The 24248-nt window shown below is 49.8% G+C and overlaps 1 protein-coding gene and 1 pseudogene across 2 annotated transcripts; one reads left to right on the forward strand and one right to left on the reverse strand.

The window, feature by feature from the left end:
• Positions 1-4371: 4371 nt before the first annotated feature.
• LOC106581333 (sodium- and chloride-dependent GABA transporter 2-like) lies at positions 4372-20384 on the forward strand (annotated as a pseudogene). The gene is made up of 13 exons (XR_006761029.1): positions 4372-4747; positions 5012-5147; positions 7540-7680; positions 12838-12922; positions 15299-15431; positions 15596-15834; positions 16225-16349; positions 16454-16566; positions 16667-16804; positions 16975-17077; positions 18893-18993; positions 19258-19428; positions 19684-20384. The product of XR_006761029.1 is annotated as a sodium- and chloride-dependent GABA transporter 2-like (transcript).
• A 1030-nt stretch (positions 20385-21414) lies between these two features.
• Positions 21415-23992, reverse strand: LOC106581318 (uncharacterized). Its single transcript, XM_045703403.1, has 3 exons — positions 23824-23992; positions 23100-23302; positions 21415-22516 (listed from the first exon to the last, which is right to left on the reverse strand). Exons 1-3 carry the CDS (start codon positions 23990-23992, stop codon positions 21782-21784), a joined length of 1107 nt encoding a protein of 368 aa, XP_045559359.1. The 3' UTR covers positions 21415-21781.
• Between the last annotated feature and the right edge of the window lie 256 nt (positions 23993-24248).

The raw sequence follows: 24248 nt of genomic DNA on the forward strand, positions 1-24248 counted from the left end.
CCTAGGATGGAGAATTGCATTAATGAATTTACAATTGTGGTTATCATATTGCCAATAATATGTTCTTGTTGGTGTATTCATGAACACAGATTATGAGCTGAAGTGTAAGAGGAAGTTGGCTTGAGTCAAATGACTCAGGGCTTGAGTCAAAATCTCAGGGCTTGAGGTGTCACTACAGACACCCTGGTTTGATTCAAGGCTGTATCACAACTGGTCGTGATTGGGAGTCCCATAAGTTGGCCCAGTGTTGTCAGGGTTAGGCTGGTCTAGACTGTCATTGTAAATAAGAGTTTGTTCTTAAGTGACTTGCCTAATTAAGTAAAAACAAATTGTGTTTGACAATTTTGTGTCAGAAGAGGGGGCTGTGGGAAGGGAGCAGAGTGTCAAACAGGGCTGAAGCATAGAGTTAGTTAGTGGACTCATCTTCGTATCTGTTGCATTATGGCATCTGTGAGAGCACGGACAGCCTCATTGAGACCATCTCCTTTTTGAAGTAGTCAATTTTCTTCTTCTTTTGTGTTTGAAAAAAAGCATAATGCCACTATCAGGACAAATTGGACACATCACCCTAGGATGAGATACTACTCAAAAAAAAGAATCACATTTGATCTGTTATATGCTTCGTAAACAACAGGTGTAGACTTACAGTGAAATGCCTACTTACTGTGCTGTTTACCACGCTTGCCAAATGTCAGAAGTCAAAATCAAACTGGTGGAAGCCCTTAATGGCAATGTCCATGCAAAAGAAGGTTATATCCATGATACGTCCTCTAGCTAACTCTATGGGATGGGTGGCAGGTAGCCTAGCTGTTAAGAACATTAGGCCAGTAACTGAAAAGTTGCTGGTTTGAATCCCTGAGCCGACTAGGCAACACAAATCTGTCAATGAGCCATTGAGCAAGGCATTAAATGACTAAAATGTAATTGAAAATAAGAAACTTGGTTTTGAGTTTAATTTGGAGACTGTAGGTCAGCATGCCTGGCATATGGACACAACTCAAGCCCTGCTGTGGTACCAGTAAAATACATCAAACTCAAGCAACCACTGGAAACCACTCAACCTAGCACTGGAAATCCCTTTTACAAGACAAACACGATTGGGGCCCAGTGCAGGTTAAACACATCTCGTGCACAAACATAAACATTTCACTTTGTGGATTAACTTACCAAAATACCTCTGTGTTCATCATGGGCCACAAAGTACATTTTTGTACTTTTTATCCCACACTATTTAGTTCAGTTCCTTGCACCCCATCACTGTGAGTGTTGGATTTGGGCTAAACTTTGAACATTGAGATATTAAATACATGATAGATCAGAAGCATAGAATATAAGGACTGAAAGAGACTGGGTTTAGGTCCGAAGTTAATGGTTTTCTGTGGAAAGACAGATGGCTTTGGAATGTGTTGGGTGGAGATCTTGGAAACTAACAATGTCACTGAGGGAGAGAGGGTAATGTATGTTTACATTATGTCAGGATATGTCACTGAGGGAGAGAGGGTGATGTATAACGTTTACATTATGTCAGGATATGTCACTGAGGGAGAGAGGGTGATGTATAACGTTTACATTATGTCAGGATATGTCACTGAGGGAGAGTTGGTGATGTATAACTTGTACATTATGTCAGGATATGTCACTGAGGGTGATGTATAACATTTACATTATGTCAGGATATGTCACTGAGGGTGAGAGGGTAATGTATAACGTTTATATTGTCAGGATATGTTATTGTTAGCCATCAGGAATACTCTGGGAGGGGAGTAGACACAGCCTTGTATCAATAACCATGACAGCCTTGAGTTGGGGAGGAGTGAGCACTTTGGGGTACAGGTCAGGTTAGATGAAGTGAGGAAGAACACTAAGGTTCTGTCTAGCAGCAGATGCATTGGATGTTCAGTTGTGGAGGAAACTCAGCCTAGGAGAAAGGGTTAAAAATCAGTGTGAATGTTTGTCTGAATTACAGCTGTAACGACCCTTTTGGAATAATGAAACTTGGTTAAGCTTCTGTAGTGTCCGTGAGTTATTTACTCTGAAAATGATAACTAACAGAGGTTTGTTTGTTTTGTGACACTTCTCTCACAGCTCTTTTCCCCGTCCTTCAGTCCTATGATAGTTTCTGCCTGCCTCACTCACAACGCTTCCTGCCTATTCCCTCTCTGTACTGTTGCCACTTTGGACCTACCGTGTATGACCTGCCTGCCCCTGGACCCAGCTGCCTGCCTCCTGGTCCCTTCCATTAAACACCTTCAGCTCTGTCTCCTATCGTGTTCATTACAGTATGACAGGTTTTACAAGTCTGGTTTAAGTCTCTGTCTTGTCATAGGCTGAGGATAAATGCACATCAACCAAGCCACTGGTTATAGCAAATGAGCGCCTTCCTCTCAGTTGGCGCAAAACAGTGACGTGTGGCCTGCAGTACCTGGACTGGGTCATGCCGTGGTCAGACTTGGGAGTCACATTGGAGGTCTCTCTGACTGCTCCTCTCTTCCACAACAGACCAACACAGATCGAAACAGACAGCCAATCACTGTTAAGATACTGTCCCTCCAGAAGCTGGATAGGGTCTTGGGAACTGTGGACATATAAAGAGAAGACATTTCAAAGTGTCAGTCATTTAAAAATGACGTTCCAAATGAACATTTTACCCTGAGGTGAGCATAGGTTACATGTTTATCCAACATCTTCTTCATACTGTAGGTAACAGTCCATTCCTTAACAAATGGACACATGACACAAAGGCATGTTCCCTTATCCCAGGTTACTGTGATCCTGGCTACACTGCTGTGGACCACCTGGCAGCTGTATCTCTGGGTGTCCTGGGATCCCAGCTGGTACGAACCGTCTCCGTTGGGCAGCACCTCTCCCTGCTCACCCTGTCCACCAGGGGAGCCCCTGTGCCCCCAGCCACTCCACCTGCACCGCCTGCGGGTAGAACCCTGTCACGTGACCTCCATCTTGGAGGGTATCCGTAGGCCTCTTCTATCAATAACACGCACTTGAGGGACTGTGAGAACACCAGGTGTAATCAAGCCACCTCAACGTTCATAGTGTTGTCAACATTGTCTCTACCACTGACATAATTTGCTTTCAAGACTACTAAACTTTGTCTACCTTTTTTTGTCGTGGATCCAAGGTGCGTAGTAAAGTAGTAAAGGCTCTCCAGATCAAATGTTACGTTGGCTCTGCACTTCATGAAGTGGACAGCTTGAAGGACTGCAGCCGCCCAGGTCTGCCCAGAATTATTGTCATCTTTGTGGACTTCAGGAGTGTATATAGAGGTGTAAATACATACAGTTCATTATTTTTCAATTCAGTTGAAATACAAAAAAACGACATCCCATTGTTTAACTTGTTATTTTGTAAATAAATTGTCAAGATTATGAGATTATAATATAATGGATATACAAAGACATTGAGTCGACAGCACTCACCTGTAAGGTTATCATGCTGCCCAATCGTAGTCAAGCGGAATCCCAAAAACCTGCGAAGGATTCTGGAGATGAAGTTCATTCCCCTCCAACAAGAGAGACCCTCATTGCTGCTGAGCCAATCAGGCATTGGGGCGTCAGCATGCATGGTGCTACTGTCATACTGGAGGATGGTTCTGTCATCTACACTCCACGACCCCATGAACTCTGGCAGACCTGCCACACCCTCTGACCCTATGTGATGTAGATGGAGGACCTGAGCATCTGCAAAACAGCAGAATATGCAGAGAGAATATTTCATTGTAAATATGTTAAGCAAAGATATGGTTAATGTGATTAATATAAAGAATACATGTGCCATGTAAATGTCCTTAAATAAACCCCCCTGCATATAGTACGGTATGGCTGCAAAGCAGAGCCCACATCAAGATACGCTTCATGTAAAGATGGATGTGTACACCTTGGGTGTGAAGAGACGAGTTTCCATTCACACTTTTGTTACTGTGGGTTTGTTGACAAAGCCTGATTACCTTGTTGTACAACACACTGATTGGTCCCTTGCAAAGACTGCATCACCGACTCTGAGTAGCGCGCCAGTTTTCCTCATACACGTACAGCAGACAGGTTTGACAAGTTTCCCCTTCATTTCTGTCAGGAATCATGATCACACTGTTAAACATAACAAATGGCACAGTGTTAACGGTTGAGACAAAAGCCATTTTGATTTCAATTAAATGAAAAACTTTATGAATGCAAGGAGATGGAATGCCATTCCTCCCTTTTCTTTGAACATTTTATTGTTTTGAACCCTAAGTAGATTATGTAGGTTAATCATAACTCATCATGCTAACTTATTGATGCACTCTAGAGCCTATGTCTTTGAGTAGGGTCCTTTCTAGGCCTCAGTAACTTATTGAAGGATTGTAGTCGTCCAAACTCAACGGTAGCAGTTGGAATGTGTCTGTCTGAGTCAATGAGTACATTTCAGACTCCTGCTGCTTCAGTCACGCTGGTTGAACTTGGGATAGATACCAGCCTTCAGAACACAATGGACGGACAGGCATATGGGAGAGATGGAACAAAAGGAAAAGCCTGGATAGAGGGCGAAAAAAGAAAGGATGACGACCTGGGTCAGAAGGAAATGTTGGTGATGGTGAAGGAAGAATGTGCAGCGAAGGAGGGATCAGCGAAGGTGGAGATGGAGGAGAGAGGTCACTGGGGCAGCAAGACAGAATTTCTCCTGGCCGTAGCAGGGAACGTGGTGGGCCTAGGTAACGTGTGGAGGTTCCCCTACCTCTGCTACAAAAATGGTGGAGGTGAGTCCATGAAGGAGAGGGTGCCATGGTTATTCAAATGATGATCGGCTGATCAAATTAGGCAACTTAGATCATTTAAACCCCTGTATCATACAGTATGTTTGATACAGTACCGTTTGTACAGACCATGTATAGAGGTCACAAGACAAAGACAAGGTATGGAAGCATGGCATTTCTCCTCTTGTTTCTATAAGGTACTTTATAGTAGCTATATAGTAGCTATCATTTTGTTCTCGTAGTGATCTGGTGGTGTGTATTTGTCAGGGGCGTTCCTGGTGCCGTACCTGGTGTTTGTGGTGACCTGCGGGTGTGCCCTTGTTCCTGCTGGAGACGGCCATGGGACAGTACACTCAGGAGGGGGGCATCACTTGCTGGAAGAGGCTGTGCCCACTGGCCGAGGGTGAGCACCATGGCAACATGATGACACCCCCACCCACTGCGGAGTCACAGAAACAGGGCTGTAGACAAGACAGGCAGAAGAACACAGGAATAGATGATGCTCAAACTATTTCAATTCATCTGAATTGGACTGATGAACAGTGTAATTAGGGTGGATTTCCAATTAATCTTAAATAAGTTGACAAATGAAAGGAATCCATGGACGTTCTAGGAGGCCGAAAACACTGACACCTATGGCCTCTGTGCCACTGGATAAGAATGAAATGAAGAGGTTTATTTGTGAATACAGAGGGGTTAATATGTAAGCAGGCTGAAGGCACAACATGTGCCAAGTCTGGTGACACTTTCTCACAGATCAAAGGTACAGTGAGGTAAAAAAGTGTTTGATCCCCTGCTGGTTTTGTACGTTTGCCCACTGACAAAGAAATGATCAGTCTATAATTTTAATGGTAGGTTTATTTGAACAGTGAGAGACAGAATAACAACAAACAAAATCCAGAAAAACCCATGTCAAAAATGTTATATAATGATTTGCATTTTAATGAGGGAAATAAGTATTTGACCCCTCTGCAAAACATGACTTAGTACTTGGTGGCAAAACCCTTGTTGGCAATCACAGAGGTCAGACGTTTGTTGTAGTTGGCCACCAGGTTTGCACACATCTCAGGAGGGATTTTGTCCCACTCCTCTTTGCAGATCTTCTCCAAGTCATTAAGGTTTTGAGGCTGACGTTTGGCAACTCGAACCTTCAGCTCCCTCCACAGATTTTCTATGGGATTAAGGTCTGGAGACTGGCTAGGCCACTCCAGGACCTTAATGTGCTTCTTCTTGAGCCACTCCTTTGTTTCCTTGGCCGTGTGTTTTGGGTCATTGTCATGCTGGAATACCCATCCACGACCCATTTTCAATGCCCTGGCTGAGGGAAGGAGGTTCTCACCCAAGATTTGACGGTACATGGCCCCGTCCATCGTCCCTTTGATGCGGTGAAGTTGTCCTGTCCCCTTAGCAGAAAAACACCCCCAAAGCATAATGTTTCCACCTCCATGTTTGACGGTGGGGATGGTGTTCTTGGGGTCATAGGCAGCATTCCTCCTCCTCCAAACACGGCGAGTTGAGTTGATGCCAAAGAGCTCCATTTGGTCTCATCTGACCACAACACTTTCACCAGTTGTCCTCTGAATCATTCAGATGTTCATTGGCAAACTTCAGACGGGCATGTATATGTGCTTTCTTGAGCAAGGGGACCTTGCGGGCACTGCAGGATTTCAGTCCTTCACGGCGTAGTGTGTTACCAATTGTTTTCTTGGTGACTATGGTCCCAGCTGCCTTGAGATCATTGACAAGACCCTCCCGTGTAGTTCTGGGCTGATTCCTCACCGTTCTCATGATCATTGCAACTCCACGAGTTGAGATCTTGCATGGAGCCCCAGGCCGAGGGTGATTGGCAGTTCTTTTGTGTTTCTTCCATTTGCGAATAATCGCACCAACTGTTGTCACCTTCTCACCAAGCTGCTTGACGATGGTCTTGTAGCCCATTCCAGCCTTGTGTACGTCTACAATCTTGTCCCTGACATCCTTGGAGAGCTCTTTGGTCTTGGCCATGGTGGAGAGTTTGGAATCTGATTGATTGATTGCTTCTGTGGACAGGTGTCTTTTATACAGGTAACAAACTGAGATTTGGAGTACTCCCTTTAAGAGTGTGCTCCTAATCTCAGCTCGTTACCTGTATAAAAGACACCTGGGAGCCAGAAATATTTCTGATTGAGAGGGGGTAAAATACTTATTTCCCTAATTAAAATGCAAATCAATTTATAAAATCTTTGACATGCGTTTTTTGTTGTTGTTGTTGTTATTCTGTCTCTCACTGTTCAAATAAACCTACCATCAAAATTATAGACTGATCATTTCTTTGTCAGTGGGCAAACAAACGTACAAAATCAGTAGGGGATCAAATACTTTTTTCCCTCACTGTAAATGCTTCTATCATTTACACATACATTTTTCATTTGAGTCAGATGCTCTTATCCAGAGCAACGTACAGTTAGTTCAATCATCTTAAGGTGGCTAGGTGAGACAAACACATATCACAGTAATAGTTAGTACATGTTTTCATTCAGTAGAGTCAGTGCTAGAAGGAAAACACAAGTGTTGGAGCAGGAAAGTTTTTATTCATTTTTTTAGAGGGAGAGGGGATTAATAGGATTAGTAGGAGTAATCAAGTTATTTTTTAAAGAGATGGAAGATGAGTAGGAACTGTTTGTTCCCCAACTTTTGGCAGAAAGAAAGTGTGCTAATTTACTCTTGATAAAGTTAGGGTTAGTGGAACACCTGTCCATTCAGGACCATGTGAAAATCATCTGGTTATATAGTCTGTCAATGTGTCTCCCTCTCAGGTATCGGCTATGCAGGGCAGTTGATCCTCCTCTACAGCTGTATGTGTTACATCATCATTCTGGCCTGGGCTCTGTTCTACCTGGTCTTCTCCTTCAGCGCTCAGCTCCCCTGGGCAAGCTGCACCAACCCCTGGAACACTGGTACGTACCCTGGGCTGGCTGCACCAACCCCTGGAACACTGGTACGTACCCTGGGCCGGCTGCACCACCCCTGGAACACTGGTACGTACCCTGGGCCGGCTGCACCAACCCCTGGAACACTGGTACGTACCCTGGGCCGGCTGCACCAACCCCTGGAACACTGGTACGTACCCTGGGCCGGCTGCACCAACCCCTAGAACACTAGTAGGTACCCTGGGCCAGCTGCACCAACCCCTAGAACACTGGTAGGTACCCTGGGCCGGCTGCACCAACCCCTAGAACACTAGTACGTACCCTGGGCCAGCTGGACCAACCTCTGGAACACTGGTAGGTACCCTGGGCCGGCTGCACCAACCCCTGGAACACTGGTACGTACCCTGGGCCAGCTGCACCATCCCCTGGAACACTGGTACGTACCCTGGGCCGGCTGCACCAACCCCTAGAACACTAGTAGGTACCCTGGGCCAGCTGCACCAACCCCTAGAACACTAGTAGGTACACTGGGCCAGCTGCACCAACCCCTAGAACACTGGTAGGTACCCTGGGCCAGCTGCACCAACCCCTAGAACACTAGTAGGTACCCTGGGCCGGCTGCACCAACGCCTAGAACACTAATAGGTACCCTGGGCCAGCTGCACCAACCCCTAGAACACTAGTAGGTACCCTGGGCCAGCTGCACCAACCCCTAGAACACTAGTAGGTACCCTGGGCCAGCTGCACCAACCCCTAGAACACTAGTAGGTACACTGGGCCAGCTGAACCAACCCCTAGAACACTAGTAGGTACACTGGGCCAGCTGCACCAACCCCTAGAACACTGGTAGGTACCCTGGGCCAGCTGCACCAACCCCTAGAACACTAGTAGGTACACTGGGCCAGCTGCACCAACCCCTAGAACACTGGTAGGTACCCTGGGCCAGCTGCACCAACCCCTAGAAAACTAGTAGGTACCCTGGGCCAGCTGCACCAACCCCTAGAACACTAGTAGGTACACTGGGCCAGCTGCACCAACCCCTAGAACACTGGTAGGTACCCTGGGCCAGCTGCACCAACCCCTAGAAAACTAGTAGGTACCCTGGGCCAGCTGGACCAACCCCTAGAACACTAGTAGGTACCCTGGGCCGGCTGCACCAACCCCTAGAACACTAATAGGTACCCTGGGCCAGCTGCACCAACCCCTAGAACACTAGTAGGTACCCTGGGCCAGCCGCACCAACCCCTAGAACACTAATAGGTACCCTGGGCCGGCTGCACCAACCCCTCACACATTAGTAGTTACCCTGGGCCAGCTGCACCAACCCCTAGAACACTAGTAGGTACCCTGGGCCAGCTGCACCAACCCCTAGAACACTAGTAGGTACCCTGGGCCAGCTGCACCAACCCCTAGAACACTAGTAGGTACCCTGGGCCAGCTGCACCAACCCCTAGAACACTAGTAGGTACCCTGGGCCAGCTGCACCAACCCCTAGAACACTAGTAGGTACCCTGGGCCAGCTGCACCAACCCCTAGAACACTAGTAGTTACCCTGGGCCAGATGCACCAACCCCTAGAACACTAGTAGGTACCCTGGGCCAGCTGCACCAACCCCTAGAACACTAGTAGGTACACTGGGCCAGCTGCACCAACCCCTAGAACACTGGTAGGTACCCTGGGCCAGCTGCACCAACCCCTAGAACACTAGTAGGTACCCTGGGCCAGCTGCACCAACCCCCAGAACACTAGTAGGTACACTGGGCCAGCTGCACCAACCCCTAGAACACTAGTAGGTACCCTGGGCCAGCTGCACCAACCCCTAGAACACTAGTAGGTACCCTGGGCCAGCTGCACCAACCCCTAGAAAACTAGAAGGTACCCTGGGCCAGCTGGACCAACCCCAGGAACACTAGTAGGTACCCTGGGCCAGCTGCACCAACCCCTAGAACACTAGTAGGTACCCTGGGCCAGCTGCACCAACCCCTAGAACACTAGTAGGTACCCTGGGCCAGCTGCACCAACCCCTAGAACACTAGTAGGTACCCTGGGCCAGCTGCACCAACCCCTAGAACACTAGTAGGTACCCTGGGCCAGCTGCACCAACCCCTAGAACACTGGTAGGTACCCTGGGCCAGCTGCACCAACCCCTAGAACACTAGTAGGTACCCTGGGCCAGCTGCACCAACCCCCAGAACACTAGTAGGTACCCTGGGCCAGCTGCACCAACCCCTAGAAGACTGGTAGGTACACTGGGCCAGCTGCACCAACCCCTAGAACACTAGTAGGTACCCTGGGCCAGCTGGACCAACCCCTAGAACACTAGTAGGTACCCTGGGCCGGCTGCACCAACCCCTAGAACACTAGTAGGTACCCTGGGCCAGCTGCACCAACCCCTAGAACACTAGTAGGTACCCTGGGCCAGCCGCACCAACCCCTAGAACACTAATAGGTACCCTGGGCCGGCTGCACCAACCCCTAGCACACATTAGTAGTTACCCTGGGCCAGCTGCACCAACCCCTAGAACACTAGTAGGTACCCTGGGCCGGCTGCACCAACCCCTAGCACACATTAGTAGGTACCCTGGGCCAGCTGCACCAACCCCTAGAACACTAGTAGGTACCCTGGGCCAGCTGCACCAACCCCTAGAACACTAGTAGGTACCCTGGGCCAGCTGCACCAACCCCTAGAACACTAGTAGGTACCCTGGGCCAGCTGCACCAACCCCTAGAACACTAGTAGGTACCCTGGGCCGGCTGCACCAACCCCTAGAACACTAATAGGTACCCTGGGCCAGCTGCACCAACCCCTAGAACACTAGTAGGTACCCTGGGCCAGCCGCACCAACCCCTAGAACACTAATAGGTACCCTGGGCCGGCTGCACCAACTCCTCACACATTAGTAGTTACCCTGGGCCAGCTGCACCAACCCCTAGAACACTAGTAGGTACCCTGGGCCGGCTGCACCAACCCCTCACACATTAGTAGTTACCCTGGGCCAGCTGCACCAACCCCTTGAACACTAGTAGGTACCCTGGGCCAGCTGCACCAACCCCTAGAACACTGGTAGGTACCCTGGGCCAGCTGCACCAACCCCTAGAACACTAGTAGGTACCCTGGGCCAGCTGCACCAACCCCTAGAACACTGGTAGGTACCCTGGGCCAGCTGCACCAACCCCTAGAAAACTAGTAGGTACCCTGGGCCAGCTGCACCAACCCCTAGAACACTAGTAGGTACCCTGGGCCAGCTGCACCAACCCCTAGAACACTGCTAGGTACCCTGGGCCAGCTGCACCAACCCCTAGAACACTGGTAGGTACCCTGGGCCAGCTGCACCAACCCCTAGAACACTAGTAGGTACCCTGGGCCAGCTGCACCAACCCCTAGAACACTAGTAGGTACCCTGGGCCAGCTGCACCAACCCCTAGAACACTAGTAGGTACACTGGGCCAGCTGCACCAACCCCTAGAACACTAGTAGGTACCCTGGGCCAGCTGCACCAACCCCTAGAACACTAGTAGGTACCCTGGGCCAGCTGCACCAACCCTTAGAACACTAGTAGGTACCTTGGGCCGGCTGCACCAACCCCTAGAACACTAATAGGTACCCTGGGCCAGCTGCACCAACCCCTAGAACACTAGTAGGTACCCTGGGCCAGCTGCACCAACCCCTAGAACACTAATAGGTACCCTGGGCCGGCTGCACCAACCCCTAGAACACTAGTAGGTACCCTGGGCCAGCTGCACCAACCCCTAGAACACTAGTAGGTACCCTGGGCCGGCTGCACCAACCCCTAGCACACATTAGTAGTTACCCTGGGCCAGCTGCACCAACCCCTAGAACACTAGTAGGTACCCTGGGCCAGCCGCACCAACCCCTAGAACACTAGTAGGTACCCTGGGCCAGCTGCACCAACCCCTAGAACACTAGTAGGTACCCTGGGCCAGCTGCACCAACCCCTAGAACACTAGTAGGTACCCTGGGCCAGCTGCACCAACCCCTAGAACACTAGTAGGTACCCTGGGCCAGCTGCACCAACCCCTAGAACACTGCTAGGTACCCTGGGCCAGCTGCACCAACCCCTAGAACACTAGTAGGTACCCTGGGCCAGCTGCACCAACCCCTAGAACACTAGTAGGTACCCTGGGCCAGCTGAACCAACCCCTAGAACACTAGTAGGTACCCTGGGCCAGCTGCACCAACCCCTAGAACACGAATAGGTACCCTGGGCCAGCTGAACCAACCCCTAGAACACTAATAGGTACCCTGGGCCAGCTGCACCAACCCCTAGAACACTAGTAGGTACCCTGGGCCGGCTGCACCAACCCCTAGAACACTAGTAGGTACCCTGGGCCAGCTGCACCAACCCCTAGAACACTAGTAGGTACCCTGGGCCAGCTGCACCAACCCCTAGAACACTAGTAGGTACCCTGGGCCAGCTGCACCAACCCCTAGAACACTAGTAGGTACACTGGGCCAGCTGCACCAACCCCTAGAACACTAGTAGGTACCCTGGGCCAGCTGCACCAACCCCTAGAACACTAGTAGGTACCCTGGGCCAGCTGCACCAACCCCTAGAACACTAGTAGGTACACTGGGCCAGCTGCACCAACCCCTAGAACACTAGTAGGTACCCTGGGCCAGCTGCACCAACCCCTAGAACACTAGTAGGTACACTGGGCCGGCTGCACCAACCCCTAGAACACTAGTAGTTACCCTGGGCCAGCTGAACCAACCCCTAGAACACTAATAGGTACACTGGGCCAGCTGCACCAACCCCTAGAACACTAGTAGGTACACTGGGCCAGCTGCACCAACCCCTAGAACACTAGTAGGTACCCTGGGCCAGCTGCACCAACCCCTAGAACACTAGTAGGTACCCTGGGCCAGCTGCACCAACCCCTAGAACACTAATAGGTACCCTGGGCCAGCTGCACCAACCTCTAGAACACTGGAACGTAGTACTCCAACTCACCTCCAGGTGAATTTCACTCACGTTTTTAGTATGTATTTTTACTATGTTTTGTAACTTTCCCCAGGTTGTTGCTGTAAATGAGAATGTATTCTTAGTCAACTCACCTGGTAAAATAAGACAGAAAAAATAATAATATAATGGGTGTTCTTTACCATAAGAATTGTTAGAGCAAGTTTTAGTTGTTAACATTATGTTCTCTCTTCCTCATTAGATGACTGTGTTGACTTCTCTCAAAACCGTACTTTCAATTGGACCGGACAGATGAACTCAACCTCTGCAGCCACTGAATTCTGGGAGTAAGTTTACGGATTCAACATACCTTGATCTTCCAGTTGTCCACAACATAAAAGACAATGTCAGTTTGTCTACATTCTCCAGCAGTCTCTTTCTCTAGGTGTCGTGTGCTGGTCGTCTGGGCGGTATAGGAGAGGTGGGCAGTGTCATCTGGGCGGTATAGGGGAGGTGGGCAGTGTCATGTGGGCGGTATAGGGGAGGTGGGCAGTGTCATGTGTCAGTTTGTCTACATTCTCCCGCAGTCTCTTTCTCTAGGTGTCGTGTGCTGGTCATCTGGGCAGTATAGGGGAGGTGGGCAGTGTCATGTGGGAGTTGCTGCTGTTTCTCACCCATCTTTCTGTCTCACCCCCTCTCTGTCTCTCCTCTCTCTGTCTCACCCCCTCTCTGTCTCTCCTCTCTCTGTCTCTCCCCTCTCTCTCACCCCTCTCTGTTTCTCCCCTCTCTGTTTCTCCCCTCTCTGTCCCTCCTCTCTCTGTCTCACTCCCTCTCTGTCCCTCCTCTCTCTGTTTCTCCCCTCTCTGTCTCTCCCCTCTCTGTTTCTCCCCTCTCTGTCCCTCCTCTCTCTGTCTCACTCCCTCTCTGTCCCTCCTCTCTCTGTTTCTCCCCTCTCTCTGTTTCTCCCCTCTCTGTCTCTCCCCTCTCTCTCACCCCTCTCTCTGTCTCACCCCCTCTCTGTCCCTCCTCTCTCTATCTCTCCCCTCTCTCTGTTTCTCCCCTCTCTGTCTCTCCCCTCTGTCTCACCCCCTCTCTGTCCCTCCTCTCTCTGTCTCTCCCCTCTCTCTGTTTCTCCTCTCTCTGTCTCTCCCCTCTGTCTCACCCCCTCTCTGTCCCTCCTCTCTCTATCTCTCCCCTCTCTCTGTTTCTCCCCTCTCTGTCTCTCCCCTCTCTCTCACCCCTCTCTGTCTCTCTGCTCTCTCTCTCCCCTCTCTCTCACCCCCTCTCTGTCCCTCCTCTCTCTGTCTCTCCCCTTTCTCTGTCTCTCCTCTCTCTGTCTCACCCCCTCTCTGTCCCTCCTCTCTCTGTCTCTCCCCTCTCTCTGTTTCTCCTCTCTCTGTCTCTCCCCTCTGTCTCACCCCCTCTCTGTCCCTCCTCTCTCTATCTCTCCCCTCTCTCTGTTTCTCCCCTCTCTGTTTCTCCCCTCTCTCTCACCCCTCTCTGTCTCTCTGCTCTCTGTCTCTCTTTCACCCCTCTCTGTCTCTCCCCTCTCTCTTTCACCCCTCTCTGTGTCTCTCCCCTTTCTGTCTCTCTCTCCTATCTCTCTCACCCCTCTCTCTGTCTCTCCCCTCTCTGTCTCTCCAATCTCTCTTTCACCCCTCTCTGTGTCTCTCCCCTTTCTGTCTCTCTCTCCTATCTCTCTCACCCCTCTCTCTGTCTCTCCCCTCTCTGTCTCTCTCCCCTCTCTGTCTCTCCCCTCTCTCTGTCTCTCCTCTCTCTGTCTCTCCCCTCTCTCTGTTTCTCCCCTCTCTGTCTCTCCCCTCTCTCTCTCACCCCTCTCTGTCTCTCTCCCCTCTCTGTCTCTCCCCTCTCTCTTTCACCCCTCTCTGTGTCTCTCCCCTTTCTGTCTCTCTCTCCTATCTCTCTCACCCCTCTCTCTGTCTCTCCCCTCTCTGTCTCTCTCCCCTCTCTGTCTCTCCCCTCTCTCTGTCTCTCCTCTCTCTGTCTCTCCCCTCTCTCTCACCCCTCTCTGTCTCTCTGCTCTCTGTCTCTCTCCCCTCTCTGTCTCTCTGCTCTCTGTCTCTCTCCCCTCTCGGTCTCTCCCCTCTCTCTTTCACCCCTCTCTGTGTCTCTCCCCTCTCTCTGTTTCTCCCCTCTCTGTCTCTCCCCTCTCTGTTTCTCCCCTCTCTGTCTCTCCCCTCTCTGTTTCTCCCCTCTCTGTCTCTCCCCTCTCTCTCACCCCTCTTTGTCTCTCTGCTCTCTGTCTCTCTCCCCTCTCTGTCTCTCCCCTTTCTGTCTCTCTCTCCTGTCTCTCTCACCCTCTCTCTGTCTCTCCCCTCTCTCTGTCCTCTTCTCTCCCTCTCTCTGTTTCTCCCCTCTCTGTTCCTCCCCTCTCTGTGTCTCTCCCCTTTCTGTCTGTCTCTCCTATCTCTCTCACCCTCTCTCTGTCTCTCCCCTCTCTCTGTCCCTCCTCTCTCTATCTCTCCCCTCTCTCTGTTTCTCCCCTCTCTGTTCCTCCCCTCTCTCTCTCCCCTCTCTGTGTCTCTCCCCTTTCTGTCTCTCTCTCCTATCTCTCTCTCCCCTCTCTGTCTCTCTCCCCTCTCTGTCTCTCCAATCTCTCTTTCACCCCTCTCTGTCTCTCTCCCCTTTCTGTCTCTCTCTCCTATCTCTCTCACCCCTCTCTCTGTCTCTCCCCTCTCTGTCTCTCCCCTCACTCCATCTAGGCGTCGTGTGCTGGCCATCTCGGGGGGTATAGAGGAGGTGGGCAGTGTCAGGTGGGAGGTGCTGCTCTGTCTCATCGTTATGTGGGTCATCTGCTACTTCTGCATCTGGAAAGGGGTCAAGTCAACAGGCAAGGTGTGTGTGTTTGTGCACAGCACATATGCACACACACACACAGCATATGTTCTGTTTAGCATTGAAAGAGTACAATCTCTTATCCTTTTTCTGTCATGGCTTTCTGTCTTTGTGATTTTACACCCCTCTCCCTGACTCCATCCATACACACACTCTCTCTCCAGGTTGTATATTTCACTGCTACCTTCCCCTACGTGATGCTGCTGGTACTACTGATCAGAGGCCTGACTCTGCCAGGGGCCCTGCAGGGGGTCCTCTTCTACCTCTACCCTGAACCAGACCGGCTCTCTGACCCCCAGGTGTGGATGGAGGCCGGCTCCCAGATCTTCTTCTCCTACAGTGTGGGAGTGGGCTCCTTAACCGTGCTGGGCTCCTACAATACCTACAACAACAACTGCTACAAGTGAGTCCTTATCCTCATCAGCACACTGTGTGTGTTGACACTGTGTGTGTTGACACTGTGTGTCCTGACACTGTGTGTGTTGACACTGTGTGTCCTGACACTGTGTGTGTTGACACTGTGTGTCCTGACACTGTGTGTGTTGACACTGTGTGTCCTGACACTGTGTGTGTTGACACTGTGTGTCCTGACACTGTGTGTGTTGACACTGTGTGTCCTGACACAGTGTGTTGACACTGTGTGTCCTGACACTGTGTGTGTTGACACTGCGTGTCCTGACACTGTGTGTCCTGACACTGTGTGTGTTGACACTGTGTGTCCTGACACTGTGTGTGTTGACACTGTGTGTCCTGACACTGTGTGTGTTGAATGTTGTGTCTGTGTATGTTTCAGAGACTGCCTGTGGCTGTGCTTGCTGAACAGCGGCACCAGTGTGGTTGCTGGGTTCGCAGTCTTTTCAGTCCTGGGGTTCATGGCTCATGAACAGGGAGTCCCCATTGAGGAGGTGGCTGAGTCAGGTACTGCACAAATTTGTTTTTTTATTATGTTATTTTCAGGACACTTGGACTTGGATGAAATGAAGTGAAACAAATACATCGTATTTTAAACTGGGTTCTCTCAGGTCCTGGGCTGGCGTTCATAGCGTACCCTCAGGCAGTAGCCATGATGCCCCTGCCTCAGATGTGGGCTGCTTGTTTCTTCATCATGATCATTCTACTGGGTCTGGATACACAGGTTAGCTATTATCTACACAGTCCACACACAACAGTTCACACATTGATCTCTAAAGTTTAAAGGCCTGTACTATGGCGTTCTGTATTCCTCCCCTATCCAGTTTGTTGCCATGGAGGTGGTGATGACGTCAGTATCAGACCTGTTTCCCACAGTGCTGCGGAGGACTGGGCGCAGGGAGCTCTTCCTCCTCTTCTTCTGTCTCACCTGCTTCTTCTTCCAACTCATCATGGTCACAGAGGTCAGAGAGAGAAAGAGAGAAAGAGAGAGAGGGTAGAGAGAGAGAGAGAGAGAGAGAGAGAGAGAGAGAGAGAGAGAGAGAAATGACAGGAATGGTGTTCCAGATCTCTAGCTGTGATCTACTTAAAGAGAGGGGTTGTTCTACTCACACCCCTCTCCTTCTGTCCCCAGGGTGGGATGTATGTGTTCCAGCTGTTTGACTACTACGCATGTAACGGAACCTGTTTGCTCTTCCTGTCTGTGTTCGAGTCCCTGGCCATGGGATGGATATTTGGTGAGGCTGACGTGAACTAACCTGGAATACATTTCTGTCAATGATTTATGTCGAATAAAAAATATAATTTATAAAATATATACACTGCTCAAAAAAATAAAGGGAACACTTAAACAACACAATGTAACTCCAAGTCAATCACACCACTGTGAAATCAAACTGTCCACTTAGGAAGCAACACTGATTGACAATACATTTCACATGCTGTTGTGCAAATGAAATAGACAACAGGTGGAAATTATAGGCAATTAGCAAGACACCCCCAATAAAGGAGTGGTTCTGCAGGTGGGGACCACAGACCACTTCTCAGTTCCTATGCTTCCTGGCTGATGTTTTGGTCACTTTTGAATGCTGGCGGTGCTTTCACTCTAGTGGTAGCATGAGACGGAGTCTACAACCCACACAAGTGGCTCAGGTAGTGCAGCTCATCCAGGATGGCACATCAATGCGAGCTGTGGCAAGAAGGTTTGCTGTGTCTGTCAGCGTAGTGTCCAGAGCATGGAGGCGCTACCAGGAGACAGGCCAGTACATCAGGAGACGTGGAGGAGGCCGTAGGAGGGCAACAACCCAGCAGCAGGACCGCTACCTCCGCCTTTGTGCAAGGAGGAGCAGGAGGAGCACTGCCAGAGCCCTGCAAAATGACCTCCAGCAGGCCACAAATGTGCATGTTTCTGCTCAAACGGTCAGAAACAGACTCCATGAGGGTGGTATGAGGGCCCGACGTCCACAGGTGGGGGTTGTGCTTACTGCCCAACACCGTGCAGGACTTTTGGCATTTGCCAGAGAACACCAAGGTTGGCAAATTAGCCACTGGCGCCCTGTGCTCTTAATGATGAAAGCAGGTTCACACTGAGCACGTGACAGACGTGACAGAGTCTGGAGACGCCGTGGAGAACGTTCTGCTGCCTGCAACATCCTCCAGAATGACCGGTTTGGCGGTGGGTCAGTCATGGTGTGGGGTGGCATTTCTTTGGGGGGCCGCACAGCCCTCCATGTGCTCGCCAGAGGTAGCCTGACTGCCATTAGGTACCGAGATGAGATCCTCAGACCCCTTGTGAGATCATATGCTGGTGCGGTTGGCCCTGGGTTCCTCCTAATGCAAGACAATGCTAGACCTCATGTGGCTGGAGTGTGTCAGCAGTTCCTGCAAGAGGAAGGCATTGATGCTATGGACTGGCCTGCCCGTTCCCCAGACCTGAATCCAATTGAGCACATCTGGGACATCATGTCTCGCTCCATCCACCAACGCCACGTTGCACCACAGACTGTCCAGGAGTTGGCGGATGCTTTAGTCCAGGTCTGGGAGGAGATCCCTCAGGAGACCATCCGCCACCTCATCAGGAGCATGCCCAGGCGTTGTAGGGAGGTCATACAGGCACGTGGAGGCCACACACACTACTGAGCCTTATTTTGACTTGTTTTAAGGACATTACATCAAAGTTGGATCAGCCTGTAGTGTGGTTTTCCACTTTAATTTTGAGTGTGACTCCAAATCCAGACCTCCATGGGTTGATAAATTGGATTTCCATTGATTATTTTTGTGTGATTTTGTTGTCAGCACATTCAACTATGTAAAGAAAAAAGTATTTAATAAGATTATTTCATTCATTCAGATCTAGGATGTGTTATTTTAGTGTTCCCTTTATTTTTTTGAGCAGTGTATAAAACATAAACACTGTAGTGCCATAGAATCCTATAGAAAGGCAAACCAGTATCATTCCACTATCAATCTTATTGAGATGATAAACCTGATATCAATACAACATGTCAACATTTAGATAATGTCATTAACGTGTACCCAATCTTACCCACCAGGTGCAGAGCGTATGTATGGTGTAATAGAGGATATGACAGGGATGAGGCCTAACCTCGTCTTCAAGCTCTGCTGGCTCTACATGACCCCTTTAGTTTCCCTGGTGAGTTCCAGGCTTTGATGGACAGTAATGGCAAGCAGGACTCACACTGTGCAATTCTCTAAGGTACCAGGAGATGGCACTATCACAATGCAATAGTTTACAAATTCATGTTTTGCCAAATGGCACATGTTGCATTTGGACGTTCACTTGCTTTATACAAGCAACTATTCACACGCTCACATCAACAAGGACTGATCTGTAGTTATTCTAGAAGTTAAAAGCATTAATGTTGAAGAAATCCTCATTCCCTCTTGTCTCTCCCAGGTGTCGTTCATCTGCTCTCTGGTGGAGTACCAGCCCCTGACCTTCAACCGCTGGTATGTGTACCCAGAATGGGTGTATGTTCTGGGCTGGCTGTTGGCCCTCTCCTCCATCGTCCTGGTCCCCGGGTGGGCCCTGCTGCAGATCTGCACCGGGACAGGCAGCCTTAGAGAGGTGAGAGTGTGACTGACCTGTGACTGGAATTTAAACCCGGGTTTCCTTCCTGGATTGGTCGTAGAATAATTATGTTCAGAGGGTCAAATTGGAGGAAATATAGATCAGAAATTATTATTGTAAACTGAGTGGGTAGGTATTATTAATTCACTATAAATTATTGAAGAAACCAACTAACAAAGAAATAATTAAGTTTAAATCATTAACCACTAAAGTTGACATGTTGATGTGCTGACTTTCCCCTCAACTCCCCAGCGTTTCCTCCACTTGTGTCGGCCAGACCATGACCTCCTGTTGACCCGGAAGAGAAAGGCTGTCCTCTGGAGCAGAGATGGAGGTACTCATGACTGCAGCAGGGGAAAGCACAGACAAATAAAGTGACACACGCCTAGAAAAGCTTCTGTGTCAAAGCTCTTCGTATACTGAACATATATTTTAACACAACACCTAGCTGAACTCTTGTATCTTTACCAACATGTTGAGAGAATACCATTGATAATGAACAATGGTGCACGTTTCAATAGAGTGTCATCACGTTCCATATTTGAAGTGTTGCCACCTTACATTTGAAAGGACATAGCTCAAGCACAGAACGTCAAGAAACCTAGAGACACTGTAGATTGTCATTGTACAAAACAATGTTCTTTCAACTGTCCCCACTCAAGGCTTAACATGGGTTACTGGCAGCTCATGACTTACCTTTCTGAAGTCACTCACTCCAGTTTCCATGGTAGCAGTTGTAGTCACATATAAAAGGTCATCTAGATTCTGTCAGTTTCTTATTATGAAAGACTACTTTTGGCTAATATACAGCAACTCTGACTAATGGCATTTTTGTTCTGTAAATTAGTGCTTTACCTCGACGTTAGCCTTCACTTCCATTTTTATAATCCTTATTAGACATCAGAAACAGGATGTTTTTCTAAAAACACTCATTAAAGTTGATCAAAAATTAAGCCTGTTTTGTCTTTGTCACATAGAAATGTGTGTATTGGCACTCCCTTAGATCAGACTCAAGAAGCAAACACACACACACACACAATTTTTCTACTACACAGTATATAGTATTTAGTCTAAAATCACAATACTTTGTCAATACTAAAACAAACAATCAATGACAAATGCTAACACATAATTCCCTGTTAGGGTCTGAATAAGACCCTGAATGAGATTACCTTTTATGTTTCAATGACATCTTTAAACCATAGGATACGGTTATAAACCGAGTGTACAAAACATTAGGAATTTTGAGTTGTACCCCCTTTTGCCCTCAGTAAAGCCTCAATTCGTCAGGGCATGGACTGTCGAAAGCGTTACACAGAGATGCTGGCCCATGTTGACTCCAATGCCTCCCACCTCATTGTGGGTATGACTGCTGATATTAGAGCCAACCGAATCTCTTGAAACTGGCGTGCCCTCCCACTCCTGGCTCTGGACTATAACTGTTGTGATCCTCTTCACTCCCCAGGTTCTTGAGGCTGGGGTAGCAGCCTGACTGAGCCATAGCCTGGTGTATCCTCTTCACTCCCCAGGTTCTTCAGGCTGGGGTAGCAGCCTGACTGAGCCATAGCCTGGTGTATCCTCTTCACTCCCCAGGTTCTTCAGGCTGGGGTAGCAGCCTGACTGAGCCATAGCCTGGTGTATCCTCTTCACTCCCCAGGTTCTTGAGGCTGGGGTAGCAGCCTGACTGAGCCATAGCCTGGTGTATCCTCTTCACTCCCCAGGTTCTTCAGGCTGGGGTAGCAGCCTGACTGAGCCATAGCCTGGTGTATCCTCTTCACTCCCCAGGTTCTTGAGGCTGGGGTAGCAGCCTGACTGAGCCATAGCCTGGTGTATCCTCTTCACTCCCCAGGTTCTTGAGGCTGGGGTAGCAGCCTGACTGAGCCATAGCCTGGTGTATCCTCTTCACTCCCCAGGTTCTTCAGGCTGGGGTAGCAGCCTGACTGAGCCATAGCCTGGTGTATCCTCTTCACTCCCCAGGTTCTTCAGGCTGGGGTAGCAACCTGACTGAGCCATAGCCTGGTGTATCCTCTTCACTCCCCAGGTTCTTGAGGCTGGGGTAGCAGCCTGACTGAGCCATAGCCTGGTGTATCCTCTTCACTCCCCAGGTTCTTCAGGCTGGGGTAGCAGCCTGACTGAGCCATAGCCTGGTGTATCCTCTTCACTCCCCAGGTTCTTCAGGCTGGGGTAGCAGCCTGACTGAGCCATAGCCTGGTGTATCCTCTTCACTCCCCAGGTTCTTCAGGCTGGGGTAGCAGCCTGACTGAGCCATAGCCTGGTGTATCCTCTTCACTCCCCAGGTTCTTCAGGCTGGGGTAGCAGCCTGACTGAGCCATAGCCTGGTGTATCCTCTTCACTCCCCAGGTTCTTCAGGCTGGGGTAGCAGCCTGACTGAGCCATAGCCTGGTGTATCCTCTTCACTCCCCAGGTTCTTCAGGCTGGGGTAGCAACCTGACTGAGCCATAGCCTGGTGTATCCTCTCCCAGCCTGTGTTGGCATTGGGGTTGTTGTTGTGTGGGTCGTTGTTGTTATAGGGGTTGTCGTTATTGGGGTTGTTGTTTTGGTTGGCGGCCTGGTACAGCAGCTGAGTGTGCTGGCGGAGCTGGGCGATGTCTCGGTCTGTGGCATTGCTCTGGCGGAGGAGGTCCTGGGTGCGCAGCGTGATGTCAAGCAGGCCTGACTGGCTTAGGATGCCCACCGTGTTCAGGAAGCGCCTGTCACGCTCCACACTGAACAAGGACAGGCCTGGACTGTGCCTGCAAGGCCACCTGCTGGCCGGGAGGGGAGAGGAGCCACCGGAAGAGGAGGCGGACACAGAGGGGGAGACAAGGCAGGAAAGGCTGGAGGGAGATCGAGAGCTGGGGCTGGGGGAGTGGGAGGAGGCAGGGCTCCTCCAGTGAGACAAGCTTCTCTTGGGGTCTGGCTGCTTGCGGACGTGTTGCCTGGATGGCGTCTGTAAGTGAGTAATAGTGGACACCTCATCCCTCTTGTCCTCTGTACAGATCCTCTTGTTCTGGGGGGGGCGGGGTAATTGAAGCCGAAAGGAAAGATAAAGGGAAGATGAGAGAAAGAAAGGCAACTCCTCATGCTAACACATCCTGTAAAGAAAGGGCAACTTATTTAAAGGGGACTTGCTGTAAGAGGATTGTGAAAAAGGATGAGTCTAATGGTGCCATCAAATACATCCCTAAAATCCTTCAGTCGTTTTGACTTGGCTCACTGTGACATTTACCACCTGTAACCTCCTCCTCCACCCATCCGTCACCTCTTTCTCCTCCACCTGTCACTTCCTCCTCCACCCATCCCTATCACCTCCTCTTCCTCCTCCACCTGTCACCTCCCCTCCTCCTGTCACCTCCTCATCCTCCTCCACCTGTCACCTCCTCCACCTGTCACCTCCTCTACCCATCCGTCACCTCCTCTTCCTCCTCTTCCTGTCACCACATTTATTTCTCTCTCCTTTTAGTTCTGCTGTCCTATGATTGGCAACCTCCTACGCTCTTTTGTTCCAGTTTCATGCTCTCCTCCTCTTTTTCCCTCCTCACACCAGGGATTGGGGTCAATTCCATGTTTTTCAATTAGGAACATTTGAAATTGGAATTTGGTTTAATTTCCCAATTGACTGTAACTGAAATGGAATTGATCCCAAGCCTGCCTCCCACCTCTCTCACCTGTTTGAACACCACGTTCTTGATGATGAAGATGGGGGTGAGGTCGGGGCCTCCGGGGCTGCGGACCAGGAAGTCGTTCCCCTGGAGAGGGACCTGCTTGGGCTTGACCTGGCCCTGAAGACCCTCCCTTCCCCTGGGCTCACTCAAGCTGCTGCCCCGGTCCTCCCCATCCGCATGGAGCCAGTCTGAACAGCTGTTGTTGTCTGGAGGAGAGGAAGAAGGGAAGAGAGGGGGAGAGAGAGACAAGCAGGTTAAGGAAAGAGTTTAGTGTAAAGACTTGAAGAATTACAGACAGATTGAAAGGGAATACAGGGGGGATGGGAGCTGTGACACATGATTCCTGTTATACACTGGTACCTGTGAAGTCATACTCACACATCATCAATGACAGTAATCTAGTAGCCCTCATGAAGGAATTCATGAAATTCTATCGGCAATACTACTGAGTAGAGGGCCAGTGTGCCTGTAGACTACACGTGTGTCCTTCTCTATCTAAGAATACAACACCTCTGACTGATTGGTTGCACATCACATACTTGTCATACTGTAGTCAGTAACCCATTCTATTAGAAGCTGTGACTTGCACTGCCTGGCCTACGTGTGTCATGACTCATAAGGGAGTCTGGCAGTGTGAGAGTTTACAGGAAACACAAGGAGTGAGTAAGAGCAGGGGTGCGGGTGGGTGACACATTTTGGGGCGAGTGTCCGGAACATTCTCCCTCACCGGAATATCCAGAATCTTTTTCAGAGCCGCTGCGAGAGCCTCTTCCGATGGACTCTGTGACTGCAGTACTCCTGGAGGCCAGCAGGGTGGCAGTGTTGCTCCTGTCCTTGGTAGTCTTGCTGGATGCATGTGGCTCTCGCCCACTTAGATAAGCCTGTTCCAGAGGCATACTGAGCACTGATGGACAACCAAATACACACCATTGAGTAACATTTCACTGGAATATGTTTTAAAATGCATAGGCCCATGGTACTTCAAAAAGCTCCTGTCATAAAAATAGAGACACTTTGGCTCCAAGAACAAGGAAAAATTATCTAGTGAGGAGTTTTTCTTTTGTGGTTTGAAATAAAATTATTATGTATGCTGCTGGATACATAATCAGCAGCCTGAGCTCCACCTCTCTGACATCTAGGGTGGCAGGTAGC

Source organism: Salmo salar, chromosome ssa20 (assembly GCF_905237065.1).
Source record: "Salmo salar chromosome ssa20, Ssal_v3.1, whole genome shotgun sequence".
Classification (NCBI taxonomy): Eukaryota; Metazoa; Chordata; class Actinopteri; order Salmoniformes; family Salmonidae; genus Salmo; species Salmo salar.

Bases quoted from the DNA above. Each gene is read 5' to 3' on its own strand.
- LOC106581318 (XM_045703403.1), bottom strand. From the start codon at position 23,992: ATGCCTCTGGAACAGGCTTATCTAAGTGGGCGAGAGCCACATGCATCC. The intron at 23,303-23,823 runs GTGAGGGAGAAT...CCTCTCCTCCAG, and splicing joins AAAAGATTCTGGATATTCCG to ACAACAACAGCTGTTCAGAC. The intron at 22,517-23,099 runs GTGAGAGAGGTG...AGGATGTGTTAG, and splicing joins AGAACGTGGTGTTCAAACAG to CATGAGGAGTTGCCTTTCTT.